This window comes from Pseudophryne corroboree, chromosome 5 (genome assembly GCF_028390025.1).
Source record: "Pseudophryne corroboree isolate aPseCor3 chromosome 5, aPseCor3.hap2, whole genome shotgun sequence".
Taxonomy (NCBI): Eukaryota; Metazoa; Chordata; class Amphibia; order Anura; family Myobatrachidae; genus Pseudophryne; species Pseudophryne corroboree.
Genome location: NC_086448.1, coordinates 576,270,794 through 576,288,624, shown reverse-complemented (window position 1 = coordinate 576,288,624; position 17,831 = coordinate 576,270,794). Strand labels below are relative to the sequence as shown.

The following is a 17,831-nucleotide window of genomic DNA, read 5'->3' as shown; positions in this document are numbered from 1 at the left end:
TGTTTTGGTGTGAATCCAAGAAGGCTCCTACAGAAGAATTTCAGCTGGGGCGTTTTCTCCATTTTTTGCAAGCAGGTGTGGATGCAGGCCTAAAGTTAGGCTCCATTAAAGTACAAATTTCGGCCTTATCAATTTTCTTTCAGAAAGAATTGGCCTCCCTTCCAGAAGTTCAGACCTTCGTGAAAGGAGTGCTGCGCATTCAACCTCCCTTTGTGCCCCCAGTGGCACCATGGGATCTTAACGTGGTGTTGCAGTTCCTGCAATCTCATTGGTTTGAACCTTTACATAAGGTTGAGCTCAAATTCCTCACTTGGAAAGTGGTCATGCTGTTGGCCTTGGCATCCGCAAGGCGGGTATCTGAATTAGCGGCTTTGTCTCACAAGAGCCCCTATTTGATCTTCCATGTAGATAGGGCGGAGTTGAGAACTCGTCAGCAATTTCTACCAAAAGTGGTTTCATCGTTTCACATGAACCAACCTATTGTGGTGCCAGTGGCTACTGAAGCCTTGGCGGAATCGAAGTCTCTTGATGCGGTCAGAGCTTTGAAAATCTAGGTCACCAGAACGGCTCAGATTAGGAAAACGGAAAGGCTCTGTTTGTCCTGTATGCTCCCAACAAGATTGGGGCTCCTGCTTCCAAGCAGACTATTGCACGCTAGATCGTTGATACGATTCAGCATGCTCATTCTATGGCGGGATTGCCATTTCCGAAATCGGTGAAGACCCATTCTACGAGAAAGGTGGGCTCATCTTGCGCGGCTGCCCGAGGGGTCTCGGCGTTACAGCTTTTCCGAGCGGCTACTTGGTCGGGTTCAAACACTTTTGCTAAGTTCTACAGGTTTGATACCCTGGCTGACGAGGACCTCATGTTTGGTCAATCGGTGCTGCAGAGTCATCCTCACTCTCCCGCCCGTTCTGGAGCTTTGGTATAAATCCCATGGTTCTTGAAGCGTCCCCAGCATCCTCTAGGACGTATGAGAAAATAGGATTTTAATACCTACCGGTAAATCCTTTTCTCCTAGTCCGTAGAGGATGCTGGGCGCCCGTCCCAGTGCGGACTCTATCTGCAGTACTTGTTTAATAGTTATTGCTTGTGTTACGCAAAGGTTGTGCTTTGGTTATGGTCAGCCTGTTGCTGACTTTGTTCATGCCGTTGACTGGAATTCTGTTTAATGCCAGGTTGTACGGTGTGTTTGGTGGTGTGAGCTGGTACGTATCTCACCCTTAGTTTAACAATAAATCCTTTTCCTCGAAATGTCTGTCTCCCTGGGCACAGTTCCTATAACTGGAGTCTGGAGGAGGGGCATAGAGGGAGGAGCCAGTCCACAGCCATTCAAAGTCTTAAAGTGACCATGTCTCCTGCGGATCCCGTCTATACCCCATGATTCTTGAAGCGTCCCCAGCATCCTCTACGGACTAGGAGAAAAGGATTTACCGGTAGGTATTAAAATCCTAATTTCTGCGGCTACTGCAGGTAAGTCGACATTTTTGCCTAATGCTCCTGCGCCGGCGAAAAAGACACATCACTCTCAGATGCAGTCCTTTCGACCCAATAAATACAAAAAGGGTAAAAGTTCCCCTTTCTTTGCGGGTAAAGGAAGGGGAAAAGGTAAAAAGTCCACAGCGTCTCAGGGATCATAGGAGCAGAAATCAACCTCTGCTTCTGCCAAATCTTCAGAATGACGCTGCGGGAGTCCACTTAGGTGGGAACACGTCTGAAACTCTTCAGTCAGATTTGGGTTCTATCTGGCCTGGACCCGTGGGTCTTACAAATAGTGTCCCACGGGTACAAGCTGAAGTTTCAAGACATTCCCCCATGCTGATTTTTCAAATCGGCCTTACCAGCTTCTGTCCAAACAAGGAAGTGGTATCAGCAGCAATACAAAAATTGTGTCAGGATCAAGTTATTGTCCTGGTTCCCTTGTCGCAACAAGGAGAAGGGTTTTATTCAAGCCGTTTCGTAGTTCCGAAACTGGATGGCTCGGTCAGACCGATTCTAAATCTGAAAACACTGAATCTCTACCTTCAAAGGTTCAAATTCAAGATGGAATCTCTGAGGGCAGGGATTTCCAGTCTGGAGGAAAAGGACTTCATGGTGTTAGTGGACATAAAAGATGCCTACTTACATGTTCCTATCTATCCTCCACATCAAGCTTATCTGAGATTCGCAGTGCTGGATTGTCATTACCAATTTCAGACATTGCCGTTCGGGCTATCCACGGCACCGAGGGTGTTTACCAAGGTGATGGCGGAGATGATGGTCCTCCTTCGACATCAAGGAGTCAATATAATTCCTTTCCTGGACGATCTCCTGATAAAAGCATGGTCCAGGGAAACGTTGGTGCAGAGCATTGCACTCTCCCTGACAGTGTGTTAGTGGACATAAAAGATGCCTACTTACATGTTCCTATCTATCCTCCACATCAAGCTTATCTGAGATTCGCAGTGCAGGATTGTCATTACCAATTTCAGACATTGCCGTTCGGGCTATCCACGGCACCGAGGGTGTTTACCAAGGTGATGGCGGAGATGATGGTCCTCCTTCGACATCAAGGAGTCAATATAATTCCTTTCCTGGACGATCTCCTGATAAAAGCATGGTCCAGGGAAACGTTGGTGCAGAGCATTGCACTCTCCCTGACAGTACTTCAACAACACGGTTGGATCATAAATTTTCCAAAGTCACATTTGGAACCAACGACAAGATTATCGTTTCTGGGAATGATACTGGACACAGAAGTACAGAGGGTATTTCTTCCAGTGGAAAAGGCTCCGGAAATCCGGAGAATTGTCAAACAAATTCTGAAACCAACAAAAGTGTTGATTTACCAATGCATTCGGTTGTTGGGGAAGATGGTAGCGGCCTACGAGGCCCTACAGTTTGGCCGATTCCATGCCAGAGTATTCCAGTGGGACCTGTTGGACAAGTGGTCCGGATCCCATCTACACATGCATCAGAGGATAATCCTGTCATCCAAAGCCAGAATTTCGCTCCTGTGGTGGCTACACAGTTCTCACCTCCTAGAGGGACGCAGGTTCGGGATTCAGGACTGGGTCTTAGTAACCACGGATGCTAGTCTCCGAGGCTGGGGAGCAGTCACACAGGGGGAAAGCTTCCAAGGAAGATGGTCAAGTCAAGAAACCTTTCTTCACATAAACGTTCTGGAGTTGAGAGCCATTTACAGTGGCCTTCTACAAGCGGTGCATCTTCTTCAAGATCAACAGATTCAGATCCAGTCAGACAATGTAACAGCATTGGCGTACATAAACCGTCAAGGCGGAACGAAAAGCAGAGCGGCAATGGCAGAGGTGACAAATATCCTCCTCTCGGCAGAAAGACATGCAAGAGCTCCGTCGGCAATTTTCATTCCGGGAGCGGACAACTGGGAAGCGGACTTCCTCAGCAGACACGATCTCCACCCAGCAGAATGGGGCCTCCACCAAGAAGTCTTCACAGAAGTGACAGGTTATTGGAATGTTCCTCAAGTAGACATGATGGCATCTCGTCTCAACAAGAAGCTTCAGAGATATTGTTCCAAGTCGAGAGACCCACAAGCAATAGCAGTGGATGCACTAGTGACCCAGTGGGTATTTCGGTCAGTGTACGTGTTCCCTCCACTTCCACTATTTCCAAAAGTTCTCAAGATCATAAGAAGAACAGGGGTTCGGGCGATCCTCATTGTCCCAGACTGGCCAAGGAGGGCTTGGTATCCGGATCTTCAGGAGTTACTCATAGAAAATCCTCTGCCTCTTCCTCTTCGAGAGGACCTGCTACGGCAGGGGCCATGCGTGTATCAATACTTACCGTGGCTACGTTTGATGGCATGGCTGTTGAGCGCCGGATCCTAGCCAGAAAGGGTATTCCCAAAGAAGTCATTCCCACTCTTATTTAGGCCAGGAAAGGAGTAATGTCTAGACATTACCACCGTATTTGGAGAAAATATATATCTTGGTGTGAAACCAAGAAGGCTCCAATGGAAGAGTTTGAATTGGGACGTTTTCTCCATTTTCTTTAGGCGGGTGTGGATGCTGGCTTAAGATTGGGTTCAATCAAGGTCCAAATTTTGGATTTGTCCGTTTTCTTTCAGAAACAATTGGCCTCCCTTCCGGAAGTTCAGACGTTCGGGAAGGGGGTTCTGCACATCCAACCTCCTTTTGTTCCTCCTACGGCACCATGGGATCTTAATGTGGTTTTGGAGTTCCATCAATCAGATTGGTTTGAACCTCTCCAGGAGGTGGAGATAAAGTTTCTCACTTGGAAAGTGGTCATGCTGTTGGCCTTGGCATCCGCAAGACGGGTATCTGAGTTAGGGGCCTTGTCTCACAAGAGCCCTTACTTGATCTTCCATGAAGATAGGGCTGAATTAAGAACTCGTCAGCAATTTCTTCCAAAGGTGGTTTCTTCTTTCCATGTAAACCAACCTATTGTGGTGCCAGTGGCTACTGACACCTTCGCTGCTTCACAGTCTCTGGATGTGGTCAGAGCTTTGAGAATTTATGTCGCAAGAACGGCTCGGATACGGAAAACAGAGGCACTGTTTGCCCTGTATGTTCCCAAAAAGATTGGGTGTCCTGCCTCTAAGCAGACGATTGCGCGCTGGATCAGAGGTATGATTCAGCACGCATACCGAATTCGGTGAATACCCATTCTACAAGATAGGTGGGCTAATCCTGGATGACTGCCTGGGGGGTCTCGACATTACAGCTTTGCCGAGCAGCTACTTGGTCAGGGACAAACACGTTTGCTAAGTTTTACAAGTTTGACACCTTGGCCGCTGATGACCTAAAGTTTGGTCAATCGGTTCTGCAGGGTCATCCGCACTCTCCCACCCATACTGGAGCCCTGTTATAACCCCATGGTACTAAAGAGGACCCCAGCATCCTCTAAGACGTATGAGAAAACAGGATTTTTATACCTACCGGTAAATCCTTTTCTCCTAGTCCGTAGAGGATGCTGGGCACCCAACCCAGTGCGTACTTTACCTGCAGTAGTTAATTTGTTATAGTTTTACACAGGTGTTGTGTTCAGTTGTTTCAGCACGTTGCTGCAATGGTCATGCTCGTTGACATGTGTTATGTTGTATGCCATCTTGTGGTTGAAGTGTGAGCTGGTATGAATCTCACCATTAACTTAAAAGTAAATCCTTTTCTCGAATTGTCCATCTCCCTGGGCACAGTTCCTATACTGAGGTCTGGAGGAGAGGCATAGAGGGCGGAGCCAGTACACACTCTGAAAAAGTCTTAAAGTGCCCATGGCTCCTACGGAACCGTCTATACCCCATGGTACTAAAGTGGACCCCAGCATCCTCTACGGACTAGGAGAAAAGGATTTACCGGTAGGTATAAAAATCCTGTTTTTCCAACCTTACACTACAATTATAAACCATTTATATTTGAGAGGATGTATCCTAACTGAAATCCTAAATAGCAGTGTAAAAATAAGCTGTCCAACATTTTGTGGGCTACAGTACATGCAAAAGCAGCCTATATTTACCCGGTATGCAACAGAGTAGGAGGGGGCAGGATCCTGTTAAGTGAACTATCTTACCTAAGTATTGTTATGAATATGTAACAAATGTGTTATTTGGGTCCAAAAAGATGTATTGCTTATAAAATAAAGAGCAATTGCATATTGGGAGGCATAAGAGTAGGAATAAGAATGTAGCGGAAAATGTCTATTTAACCATTTCTGTACCAAAAACTATAAGGACTTTACCACCATATCTGTAGAATAGTGCTGTTATCAGGAACCCCTAAAACACCCAGGGCACATGCTGGTTTGGACTGACTACAGTTTGCATAATGTAAAATAGACAAGTTGGTTTTGCAGATGCCTAGAAAAACGCCTGCACACATTTGAATGTTACCAGATTGCTTTTATCGGACACCAGAGGTGAGATGATGGAGGGAAGAGGCTTAGTGTCATAGCTGCAGATTCAGATGTGCACAGAGGTACACATACACCAACACTGTGTAAATTACAGGTGCCCGAATGCTGGTGCAAATGCATGTTGTTTATGCTGGTAGTCCCTGGCACTAGATCCTCTTCTGAGTGGCTGATTGCAGACTCACACTAAATCTGTGATAGCATACTTGCCGACATTCACAATCTCCTGTCTTGGAGAAACCAGGAGAGGAGACGCATCTTGCCACTGTGGGGGGCGGGGCCAGTTTGCACATCACTAGGCCCTGCCCCCAAAATGCAGAGATTTGTGGGTCTGGGGGCGGGGGTAAATGATGTGACTTTGCATCTGCTAGCACCAACCCTTTTACATGGCACCGCAATTACCTGTATGATCTTCTCATCCTTCCGGTTTCACTAGGAATCACAAAAAGTTCACTAGTGCTGATGACTATCATCATCATGATCAATGCTTTCACCCCGCACTGACAACCTGCAAATAATATGTCTTTCTCAGGTTATATTTGTTTGTGTCCCAGTCTTCATGTGTTCACAGTTGTGTGAACATGCCCTTACTGTACTCGGCCATCATTAGAATGCCCCAGAATTATGCAAGTCAGCATAGACTTATATGCAGACTTTCACTTTTCTTGGAATGCACACAGTGATTTCATATATTCATTCTGCATCAGCTGCAATATGTTCAGTGAGCAAGTAGCTGACACTGGTCTAAGAGTAAAGCTGGATAACACACTAGGTGATATGTCGTCCGATCCAGCAGATTGGACCAACATATCTGGTAACTTGTCTAGTGTGTACCAGGGTGTGCTGATTTAAACCATATTTTCTCTGACGTCCTAGTGGATGCTGGGGACTCCGTAAGGACCATGGGGAATAGACGGGCTCCGCAGGAGACTGGGCACTCTAAGAAAGATTTGGTACTATCTGGTGTGCACTGGCTCCTCCCTCTATGCCCCTCCTCCAGACCTTAGTTAGATTTCTGTGCCCGGCCGAGCTGGATGCACACTATGGGCTCTCCTGAGCTCCTAGAAAGAAAGTATATGTTAGGTTTTTTATTTTACAGTGAGACCTGCTGGCAACAGGCTCACTGCAACGAGGGACTAAGGGGAGAAGAAGCGAACCTACCTGCTTGCAGCTAGCTTGGGCTTCTTAGGCTACTGGACACCATTAGCTCCAGAGGGATCGACCGCAGGACCCGTCCTTGGTGTTCGTTCCCGGAGCCGCGCCGCCGTCCCCGTTACAGAGCCAGAAGCAAGAAGATGGTCCGGAAAATCGGCGGCAGAAGACTTCAGTCTTCACCAAGGTAGCGCACAGCACTGCAGCTGTGCGCCATTGCTCCTCATACACACTTCACACTCCGGTCACTGAGGGTGCAGGGCGCTGGGGGGGGGGGGGGGGGGCGCCCTGAGCAGCAATAAAATCACCTTGGCTGGCAAAATAACCACAATATATAGCCCCAGAGGCTATATATGTGGTAATTACCCCTGCCAGAATACAGAAAAAATCGGGAGAAAAGTCAGCCGAAAAAGGGGCGGAGCCATCTCCCTCAGCACACTGGCGCCATTTCTCCCTCACAGTTCCGCTGGAAGGAAGCTCCCTGACTCTCCCCTGCAGTCTACACTACAGAAAAGGGTAAAAAAGAGAGGGGGGGCACTAAATTGAGGCGCAGTAAATATTATAGCAGCTATAGGGGACATAATTCAGTTAGTCCCTGCATTATATAGCGCTCTGGTGTGTGCTGGCATACTCTCTCTCTGTCTCCCCAAAGGGCTTTTGTGGGGTCCTGTCTCCTTTAAGAGCATTCCCTGTGTGTGTGTGTGTGTGTGTGTGTGTGTGTGTGTGTGTGTGTGTGTGTGTGTGTGCGGTGTGTCGGTACGGCTGTGTCGACATGTTTGATGAGGAGACTTATGTGGAGGCGGAGCAGATGCCTATAAATGTGATGTCATCCCCTGCGGGGCAGACACCTGAGTGGATGGACTTATGGAAGGAATTACGTGCAAGTGTCGACTCCTTACATAAAAAATTTGACGACATGCCAAATGCGGGACAGCCGGCTTCTCAGCTCGTGCCTGCCCAGGCAATTCAAAGGCCATCAGGGGCTCTAAAACGCCCACTACCTCAGATGGCAGACACAGATGTCGACACGGATACTGATACCAGTGTCGACGACGATGAGTCAAATTTAATGTCCACTAGGGCCATTCGTTGCATGATTGAGGCAATGAAAGAGGTATTACACATTTCTGATATAAACCCAGGTACCTCAAAAAAGGGTATTATGTTTGGGGAGAAAAAACTACCAATAGTTTTTCCCCCATCTGAAGAATTAAATGAAGTGTGTGAAGAAGCGTGGGCTTTTCCCGATAAAAAATTGGTGATTTCAAAAAAATTACTAATGGCGTTCCCTTTCTCGCCAGAGGATAGGTCACGTTGGGAAACTCCCCCTAGGGTGGATAAAGCGCTCACACGTTTGTCTAAAAAGGTGGCACTACCGTCTCCGGATACGGCCGCCCTAAAGGAACCTGCTGATAGAAAGCAGGAGGCTATCCTAAAGTCTATATATACACACACTGGTGTTATACTGAGACCAGCTATTGCTTCAGCGTGGATGTGCAGTGCTGCTGCTGCTTGGTCAGATTCCCTGTCGGAAAATATTGACACCCTAGACAGGGACACTATATTGCTAACCGTAGAGCATATAAAAGACTCAGTCTTGTACATGAGAGATGCACAGAGGGAGATCTGCCGGCTGGCATCTAGAATAAGTGCATTGTCCATTTCTGCTAGGAGAGGCTTATGGACTCGGCAGTGGACAGGGGATGCAGATTCTAAAAGGCACATGGAAGTTTTGCCTTATAAGGGTGAGGAGTTATTCGGGGATGGTCTCTCAGACCTTGTTTCCACAGCAGCAGCTGGGAAGTCAGCATTTTTGCCCCATGTCCCCTCACAGCCTAAGAAAGCGCCGTATTATCAGGTACAGTCCTTTCGACCCCAGAAAAACAGGCGGGGAAAAGGCGGATCCTTTCTGTCTAGAGGCAGAGGAAGGGGAAAAAAGCTGCACCACGCAGCAGGTTCCCAGGAACAAAAGTCCTCCCCCGCTTCTTCCAAATCCGCCGCATGACGGTGGGGCTCCACAGGCGGAGCCAGGTACGGTGGGGGGCCGCCTCAAAAATTTCAGCGATCAGTGGGTTCGCTCACGGGTGGATCCCTGGATCCTTCAAGTAGTATCTCAGGGGTACAAGCTGGAATTCGAGGCGCCTCCCCCCCGCCGTTTCCTCAAATCTGCCTCACCGACAACTCCCTCAGGCAGGGAGGCTGTACTAGAGGCAATTCACAAGCTGTATTCCCAGCAGGTGATAGTCAAAGTACCCCTACTTCAACAAGGACGGGGTTACTATTCCACACTGTTTGTGGTACCGAAACTGGACGGTTCGGTGAGACCCATTTTAAATTTGAAATCCTTGAACACATACATAAAAAGATTCAAGTTCAAGATGGAATCGCTCAGGGCGGTTATTGCAAGCCTGGACGAGGGGGATTACATGGTATCCCTGGACATCAAGGATGCTTACCTGCATGTCCCAATTTACCTTCCTCACCAGGAGTACCTCAGATTTGTGGTACAGGATTGCCATTACCAATTCCAGACACTACCGTTTGGACTGTCCACGGCACCGAGGGTGTTTACCAAGGTAATGGCAGAAATGATGATACTCCTTCGAAAAAAGGGAGTTTTAATTATCCCGTACTTGGACGATCTCCTAATAAAGGCGAGGTCCAGGGAGCAGTTACTGGTCGGAGTAGCACTATCTCGGGAAGTGCTACAACAGCATGGCTGGATTCTAAACATTCCAAAGTCACAACTGGTTCCTTCCACACGCTTACTGTTCCTGGGGATGATTCTGGACACAGAACAGAAAAAAGTGTTTCTCCCGCAGGAGAAAGCCAAGGAGCTGTCATCTCTAGTCAGAGACCTCCTAAAACCAAAACGGGTATCGGTGCATCACTGCACACGAGTCCTGGGAAAAATGGTGGCTTCATACGAAGCAATTCCATTCGGCAGGTTCCATGCAAGGACCTTCCAGTGGGACCTCTTGGACAAGTGGTCAGGATCGCATCTTCAGATGCATCAACTGATAACCCTGTCTCCAAGGACCAGGGTATCTCTACTGTGGTGGCTGCAGAGTGCTCATCTTCTAGAGGGCCGCAGATTCGGCATACAGGACTGGGTCCTGGTGACCACGGATGCCAGCCTTCGAGGCTGGGGCGCAGTCACACAGGGAGAAATTTCCAGGGACTTTGGTCATAAACATTCTGGAACTGAGGGCCATTTACAATGCCCTAAGTCAGTAAGGCCCCTGCTTCAAAACCAGCCGGTTCTGATCCAATCAGACAACATCACGGCAGTCGCCCATGTAAACCGACAGGGCGGTACAAGAAGCAGGGTGGCGATGGCAGAAGCCACAAGGATTCTCCGATGGGCGGAAAATCACGTACTAGCACTGTCAGCAGTGTTCACATCGGGAGTGGACAACTGGGAAGCAGACTTCCTCAGCAGACACGACCTACACCCGGGAGAGTGGGGACTTCATCCAGAAGTCTTACTACTGTTGGTAAACCGTTGGGAAAGGCCACAGGTGGACATGATGGCGTCCCGCCTCAACAAAAAGCTAAAAAGATATTGCGCCAGGTCCAGGGACCCTCAGGCGATAGCTGTGGACGCTCTAGTGACACCGTGGGTGTACCAGTCGGTTTATGTGTTCCCTCCTCTTCCTCTCATACCAAAGGTACTGGGGATAATAAGAAAGAGAGGAGTAAAAACTATACTCATCGTTCCGGATTGGCCAAGAAGAACTTGGTATCCGGAACTACAAGAAATGATCGCAGAGGACCCTTGGCCTCTGCCGCTCCGACAGGACCTGCTACAGCAGGGGCCCTGTCTGTTCCAAGACTTACCGCGGCTGCGTTTGACGGCATGGCGGTTGAATTCCGGATCCTAAAGGAAAAGGGCATTCCGGAGGAAGTCATTCCTACGCTGATAAAAGCCAGGAAAGAAGTAATCGCAAACCGTTATCACCGCATTTGGCGAAAATATGTTGCGTGGTGTGAGGCCAGGAAGGCCCCTACAGAGGAATTTCAGCTGGGTCGTTTTCTCCACTCCTACAGTCGGGAGTGACTATGGGCCTAAAATTGGGTTCCATTAAAGTCCAGATTTCGGCTCTGTCGATTTTCTTCCAGAAAGAACTGGCTTCACTGCCTGAAGTTCAGACTTTTGTAAAGGGAGTGCTTCATATTCAGCCCCCTTTTGTGCCTCCTGTGGCACCTTGGGATCTCAATGTGGTGTTGAGTTTCCTAAAATCACATTGGTTTGAACCACTTAAAACTGTGGATCTGAAATATCTCACGTGGAAAGTGGTCATGTTATTGGCTTTGGCTTCGGCCAGGCGTGTGTCAGAATTGGCGGCTTTGTCATGTAAAAGCCCTTATCTGATTTTCCATATGGATAGGGCAGAATTGAGGACTCGTCCCCAGTTTCTCCCTAAGGTGGTATCAGCTTTTCACCTGAACCAACCGATTGTGGTGCCTGCGGCTACTAGGGACTTGGAGGATTCCAAGTTACTGGACGTAGTCAGGGCCTTGAAAATGTATGTTTCCAGGACGGCTGGAGTCAGGAAAACTGACTCGCTTTTTATCCTGTATGCACCCAACAAAATAGGTGCTCCTGCTTCTAAGCAGACTATTGCTCGCTGGATTTGTAGCACAATTCAGCTGGCGCATTCTGCGGCTGGATTGCCGCATCCTAAATCAGTGAAAGCCCATTCCACGAGGAAGGTGGGCTCATCTTGGGCGGCTGCCCGAGGGGTCTCGGCTTTACAACTTTGCCGAGCTGCAACTAGGTCAGGTTCAAACACGTTTGCTAAATTCTACAAATTTGATACCCTGGCTGAGGAGGACCTTGAGTTCTCTCATTCGGTGCTGCAGAGTCATCCGCACTCTCCCGCCCGTTTGGGAGCTTTGGTATAATCCCCATGGTCCTTACGGAGTACCCAGCATCCACTAGGACGTCAGAGAAAATAAGAATTTACTCACCGGTAATTCTATTTCTCGTAGTCCGTAGTGGATGCTGGGCGCCCATCCCAAGTGCGAATTGTCTGCAATACTTGTATATAGTTATTGCCTAACTAAAGGGTTATTGTTGAGCCATCTGTTGAGAGGCTCAGTTATATTTCATACTGTTAACTGGGTATAATATCACGAGTTATACGGTGTGATTGGTGTGGCTGGTATGAGTCTTACCCGGGATTCAAAATCCTTCCTTATTGTGTCAGCTCTTCCGGGCACAGTGTCCTAACTAAGGTCTGGAGGAGGGGCATAGAGGGAGGAGCCAGTGCACACCAGATAGTACCAAATCTTTCTTATAGAGTGCCCAGTCTCCTGCGGAGCCCGTCTATTCCCCATGGTCCTTACGGAGTCCCCAGCATCCACTACGGACTACGAGAAATAGAATTACCGGTGAGTAAATTCTTATTTTAAATTGCATGATTATTTTTTTCAATCATTGATTTAAATCACATTAATTGTTTGTTTTTTTCAATGTTGTACATGTGTGAAATGAAATAGAGGATAGTTTGAAAGAATTAAATCTGGACAAACCAAGCATTAAGAAATTTTTGGAACGCCGTGATCAAGCATTGGGACCTGCACTTATTCTTGCTTATTTGATGGACCCATGTTACTGTGGTAGTTGTTTAACTGCAGAAGAAAAGTTAGAAGCTCTTAAGTTATCCACATTCAAACATCCTTCTACCAACTCTAGTCCAGTTTCAAGCAAAAGCAACCATGTCTAATGACCTTTTGTTTGACCACGATGTTGTGTCAACAGTGGCACCAATAAATTGGTGGAAAATGCACATTGGTTCAGAAACTTTAGGTGGTAATGAAAATATCATGGTAGCCATAGAATAGTTGCTAACAGCTGCTGCATCATCAGCTTCAGTAGAGAGAATATTTTCCACATTTGCAAATCAAAAAAGTTAGCAATTGGGCAAAACCATGTTGCACTGCAGGTGGGGCAGATGTAACATGTGCAGAGAGAGTTAGACTTGGGTGGGGGGTGTTAAAACTGAAATCTAATTTGTAGTGTAGAAATTAAGCAGCCATTATTTACCATGCACAGAAACAATTTAACCCACACAAATCTAAATCTCTCTGCACGTTACATCTGCCCCACCTGCAGTGCAACATGGTTTTGCCCAATTGCTAACTTTTTTGGTTTGCTAACAAACCTGAATAACCCCCTTGGTTTGGTGCAGTCAAAACTGAGAAATCGCTTGGGTACTAAGAAAGCTGCAAAATTGTATCTCTTTTTAAGGTGTTCAATAAACCTAATGTGTAGGCTTATTCAGATTTACAAATCAGGAAAGGCAATTGCCAACTATTTTCCTTTGCAGTTTGTGTGATTTGTATGTAGTTTGCTGTGCCATGCCATGATTCATGGTGACACAGTCAAGTCATTTAAATTATATTAAAGTTACAGTATTTTGAAAGAACTTTGTATTAATGTTTTTACTTGGTTTATTTATTTACTTTATTTTTATAAAAATCCAATTTAAATAAAAAAAAACAATTAATCTTTAAAAAAAAGTGATTTAAAAAAAAAAATCAGATTTAAAAAAAATATATATATATATTTATTTTTTTCAATCATGATTCACATCCTGGACTGTATACCCACTTCTGCACACTCCCACAGGTCGTTTTCTGGGTCATCCCATCGGGCATACTGTGCACCCGACAGGACGACCTGGCAAACAGGATACAGGTGATTGCGGCCGTGAACAATATATTATGTCATTATATTATATCGTTAAGTGTGTACAGCACTGCCGATATATCGTTCTACATAGTGGCTTCTTATTGACATTTGTGTAAATGGCCCACTACAGAATCGCAACATTTATAGGGGAACAATCACATGCCATTTTAGGAACAGGACATGTTAGGTAAACCAACAATACACAGTGTAGTCACCTGTATTGTCCGAGAAACATAATGTTCTTTTTAATATCATACACTTTATGTATAGAAGGTCACAGTACAATAAAGCTAACAGAACATGTACATTTGAGAAAGTTAAGGCTTTGGAATTTTAAATGACTGATATAGCATTGTATGTTCATTATAGAAGAAAAAAAACGAATAAAAAAATATTATAAATTACACTGTACTACAAGGGTATACAGTACTTATGTTTGAGAAAAAAATATGGCTCCTGTATTACTAATAGGATATTAAAAGAAGACTAATTTGCTTTTTTACATTTTTAATGTGCTTTATGAAAGTTTTCTTGTAGGTATGTGATATATCTTCTTATACATTTTGGTAACAACTATTACTGCTTTTAATAGGAGATGAGTGTCTTGATGATGAGGATGAAAACTCAGAAAGAGCTGCATCTCGGAAGTCTCGGCATGGTGTCATCACTTTCACCGAGGAGGAGACTGCTGAGCTTGCAAAGATTCGGCCAAGAGAAGGGGCCACTATCTCTGAGAAGGTGCTGGTCCAGTCAGCAGCAGAAAAAGATCGTATAAGTGAAATCAAAGATAAACAGGCTGAGATGGAAACCGAGCCCAAGTTTGCCAACTGTTGTTCTTATTGTCCCAAAAGCTTTAAAAAGCCCAGTGACTTGATCAGGTATAAAGTCTACTCTTCACCGTATTTCACCGATACATTTCCTATTGCAGTGATACTTTGTAATGTCAGAGGGTGTGGAATGGCTATATAAGTGTCTGTGTACATACTGTATGTACAGATGTGTCCCTATACGAAGAAGAACCATACATATATATATATATATATATATATATATATATATATATAGCTCCTCCAATAACCGGCACTCCGTTATCAACAGTTATTGCCCCCGGTGCCCATCCTTGCTAATATGCAAAAATATACCATGTAATGGAGTGCCATCTGATTACATGGTGTGTATATATATATATATATATATATATATATAGAAGTTTATATATATTCAGGGAAAACTAATTAATAATGTATATAAAAAAAACATTTATTAATAGCTGTTAAAAAGTAGCACATTACATTTAAACTATATAACAGTAATATAAAGTAACAATTGTTACAAAGTGGATATTACCCAATGAGTACAGGATCCCAATGGATAAGCCCACCACTGAAAAGGATAACACGGTCCACAGTTTGCAGAGTTTAATGAGGCTAATGAGAACCCTCGCGCTGTGCTTCCACCTCGAAATCACTCGCCACTCCATTGATGTAACTTTTGGAATAGGAAAACAGCAGCATAGGGGTCTTGTAGCGCTGTCAATGTAGTGAATAGCCCCGGCGTGGGGAGAGGGAGAGCGCGGCAATAGTGACTCCGTGGGCGGCTTGATAAGACGGCTCTTGCGGGAGGGCTTAAGTATCAGTTCCCGTAGACGCGCTCAACTGCGCTGTGAGAGTAATGAGCCGCCCCAACGTGAGGAGAAGGAAGGTTTTCCAATTGCAGCTCCGTATAGCGATTCAGGGAGCAGCTCTACAGAGCGGCTGGCATGCCGATCTCCGTATCCACTAGGGAAATTGCAGAGGACACAGCTGTGCGGCTCCCACGATCTCTAGCTCAAACTCAGTAATGGGTTGGGAGATGAAAAGCAGCTTTGTACCCAGAGGGGCTGGCAGTGGTGGTGGTCACAATTGAACCTGTATATGTCCTTGACGCTTTTCTCCGTTCCTATACACTTATCCTTTTTATACCATACGGCACATGTTAGATGCCCCACTATAGGTAGTAATTCCTGTGCTTGAATTCTTCTCCCCAAAATTTTTAGTTTTTATTCGCTGATACTATAATAGTAGGGTGTAGTATGGTATGCCGGCGGCCGGGCTCCCGGCGACCAGCATACTGGCGCCGGCATACCGACAGTGTGACGAGTGCAAATGAGCCCCTTGCGGGCTTGCTATGCGCGCCACACTATTTTATTCTCCCTCCATGGGGGGTCATGGACCCCCACGAGGGAGAATATATGTCGGTATGCCGGGTGTCGGGATTCCGGCGCCGGTATACTGTGCGCCGGGATCCCGACATTCGGCATACTGAAGACACCCATAATAGTATGCTAGTCGCTAATAGTGTACCTAGGGCCTAATTTAGCATGGATCGCATAAGCAAAATCTTTCTATAATGGGCAAAACCATGTGCACGGCAGGTGGGGCAAATGTAAAATGTGCAGAGAGTTAGATTTGGGTGGGTTGTATTGTTTCTGTGCAGGGTAAATACTGGCTGCTTTATTTTTACACTGCAATTTAGATTTCAGTTTTAACACACCCCACCCAAATCTAACTCTCACTGCACATGTTATATCTGCCCCGCCTGCAGTGCACATGGTTTTGCCCATTAGAGAAAGATTTTGCTTTTGTGATCCATGCTGAATTAGGCCCTAAGTACTGTACTTAGGTTTACTAATGTTTGTTGCAAATGAATTTGTATAAATAAACAGATTATGTATAACTATGCATGGTGCATGTCACTCGTATAGGACCTCTGTCTGGTCCTGTTTATCCAGAATACTTTTGCTGAATTTTGCATCTTAATGCTATAATAGGGTTCTAAATACTTGGGATTAGCATAGTACGTTAAGAAGCATAGTTTAAGGAAAAAGTGACATGGCCGTGGACTTAAGCCTATTGTGTTACCTAAAATGTTGTGATCACATTTTCTCTTGCACCCCATTTTTCCACATGTTAGCCAAATTTTGTCAGCTAACCTTCCCAGGTGCTTTAGGTGATATGCCTGGGTGAGGTCTGTTTCTTTAAGACAATGATCTTAGATCTAATCACCTAAAAAAACATATTGTGGGCAGTAGCGGATTTAGGGGTTAGGGCACCCCTAGGCACAACATTGTGGGCCACCCTCGCCATCCAATTTTATTATTCTCATTGTTTAATTAAATTGTTGTTAGTTTAGTATGATATAACCTAATAATTAAACAAGCCATGAGCTATAACATTGCATTATTTTTAATTATGTATAAATATTTACGAAGCAGGACAGCTTACGCTGCAGCCTGCCAATGTCCTACCTAGTCACACTCCTCTTAAGATTGTGTACAGTACGTTAGAGTAGAAATATTTTGTAGTTACTGATAATTTTGGGACGACAATAATGAAACATGCGACCAAGCACCGCCCCTTAACAAGTGCCGCCCCTATACACATACCTAAGGGGAAAATTGCCACAGAGTGTGAGCATAAAATCTGTTTGAGATTTGGTGGTTAATGATGCAGAGTAATAATCATGTTTCTGAGAGTCAGTGTAGGTACTAGCCGGATGGGGAGACCATGACGTGGTTGGTCAGCTGATTAACTTATAGTAATATTTTGGAGCTAACGTTCCCTGAATTTAAGAATTAAAAGCAGTTAGGTGTGTATGAGTGCGGAGTATAGTGTATGTATGTATGTATGTATATATGTATATATATATATATATATAAGTAGCAGTAGTCAGCAGCACTCCTTACTAATACAGTAGAAAGTATAAAGCCGGTGCCCTCCGTATAACATCCCCAGCAGGGATGTCTTAAAACAACAGACCCAGTCAGCGGCACTCACGGCTCCCTCAGCGGGGAATAAAACGAGACGTAGTCGTGGAGCTTGTCAACGTTTCAATGTTATACACGTAACATTTTCATCAGGACATAAAACAAAGTAAAAATGTGACATACCTATATACCAGCGAGACCGTCCATGCCGCCCGCAGTCCGCCCGCTGCACGTCCATCAAAACTGACGTCATCATGCCGCGCCAGACGCGGCGTCACGGAGAGTCCCGCAGCACCTGCAAGTGAAGTAACCAATTAAGATGTTACAAGCACAGAAACAAAATAAACA

At 45.6% G+C, this 17,831-nt stretch overlaps 1 protein-coding gene across 7 annotated transcripts in view; it reads left to right on the top strand.

The window, feature by feature from the left end:
- ZNF236 (zinc finger protein 236) overlaps positions 1 to 17,831 on the top strand; it is a 531,150-nt gene that overhangs the window by 283,115 nt on the left and 230,204 nt on the right. For all 7 annotated transcript variants that reach the window (XM_063923335.1, XM_063923337.1, XM_063923334.1 and 4 more), the window contains exon 21: positions 14,331 to 14,616. In XM_063923335.1, the coding sequence (XP_063779405.1) occupies positions 14,331 to 14,616 (286 nt within the window). The remainder of the gene's footprint in view (positions 1 to 14,330; positions 14,617 to 17,831) is intronic.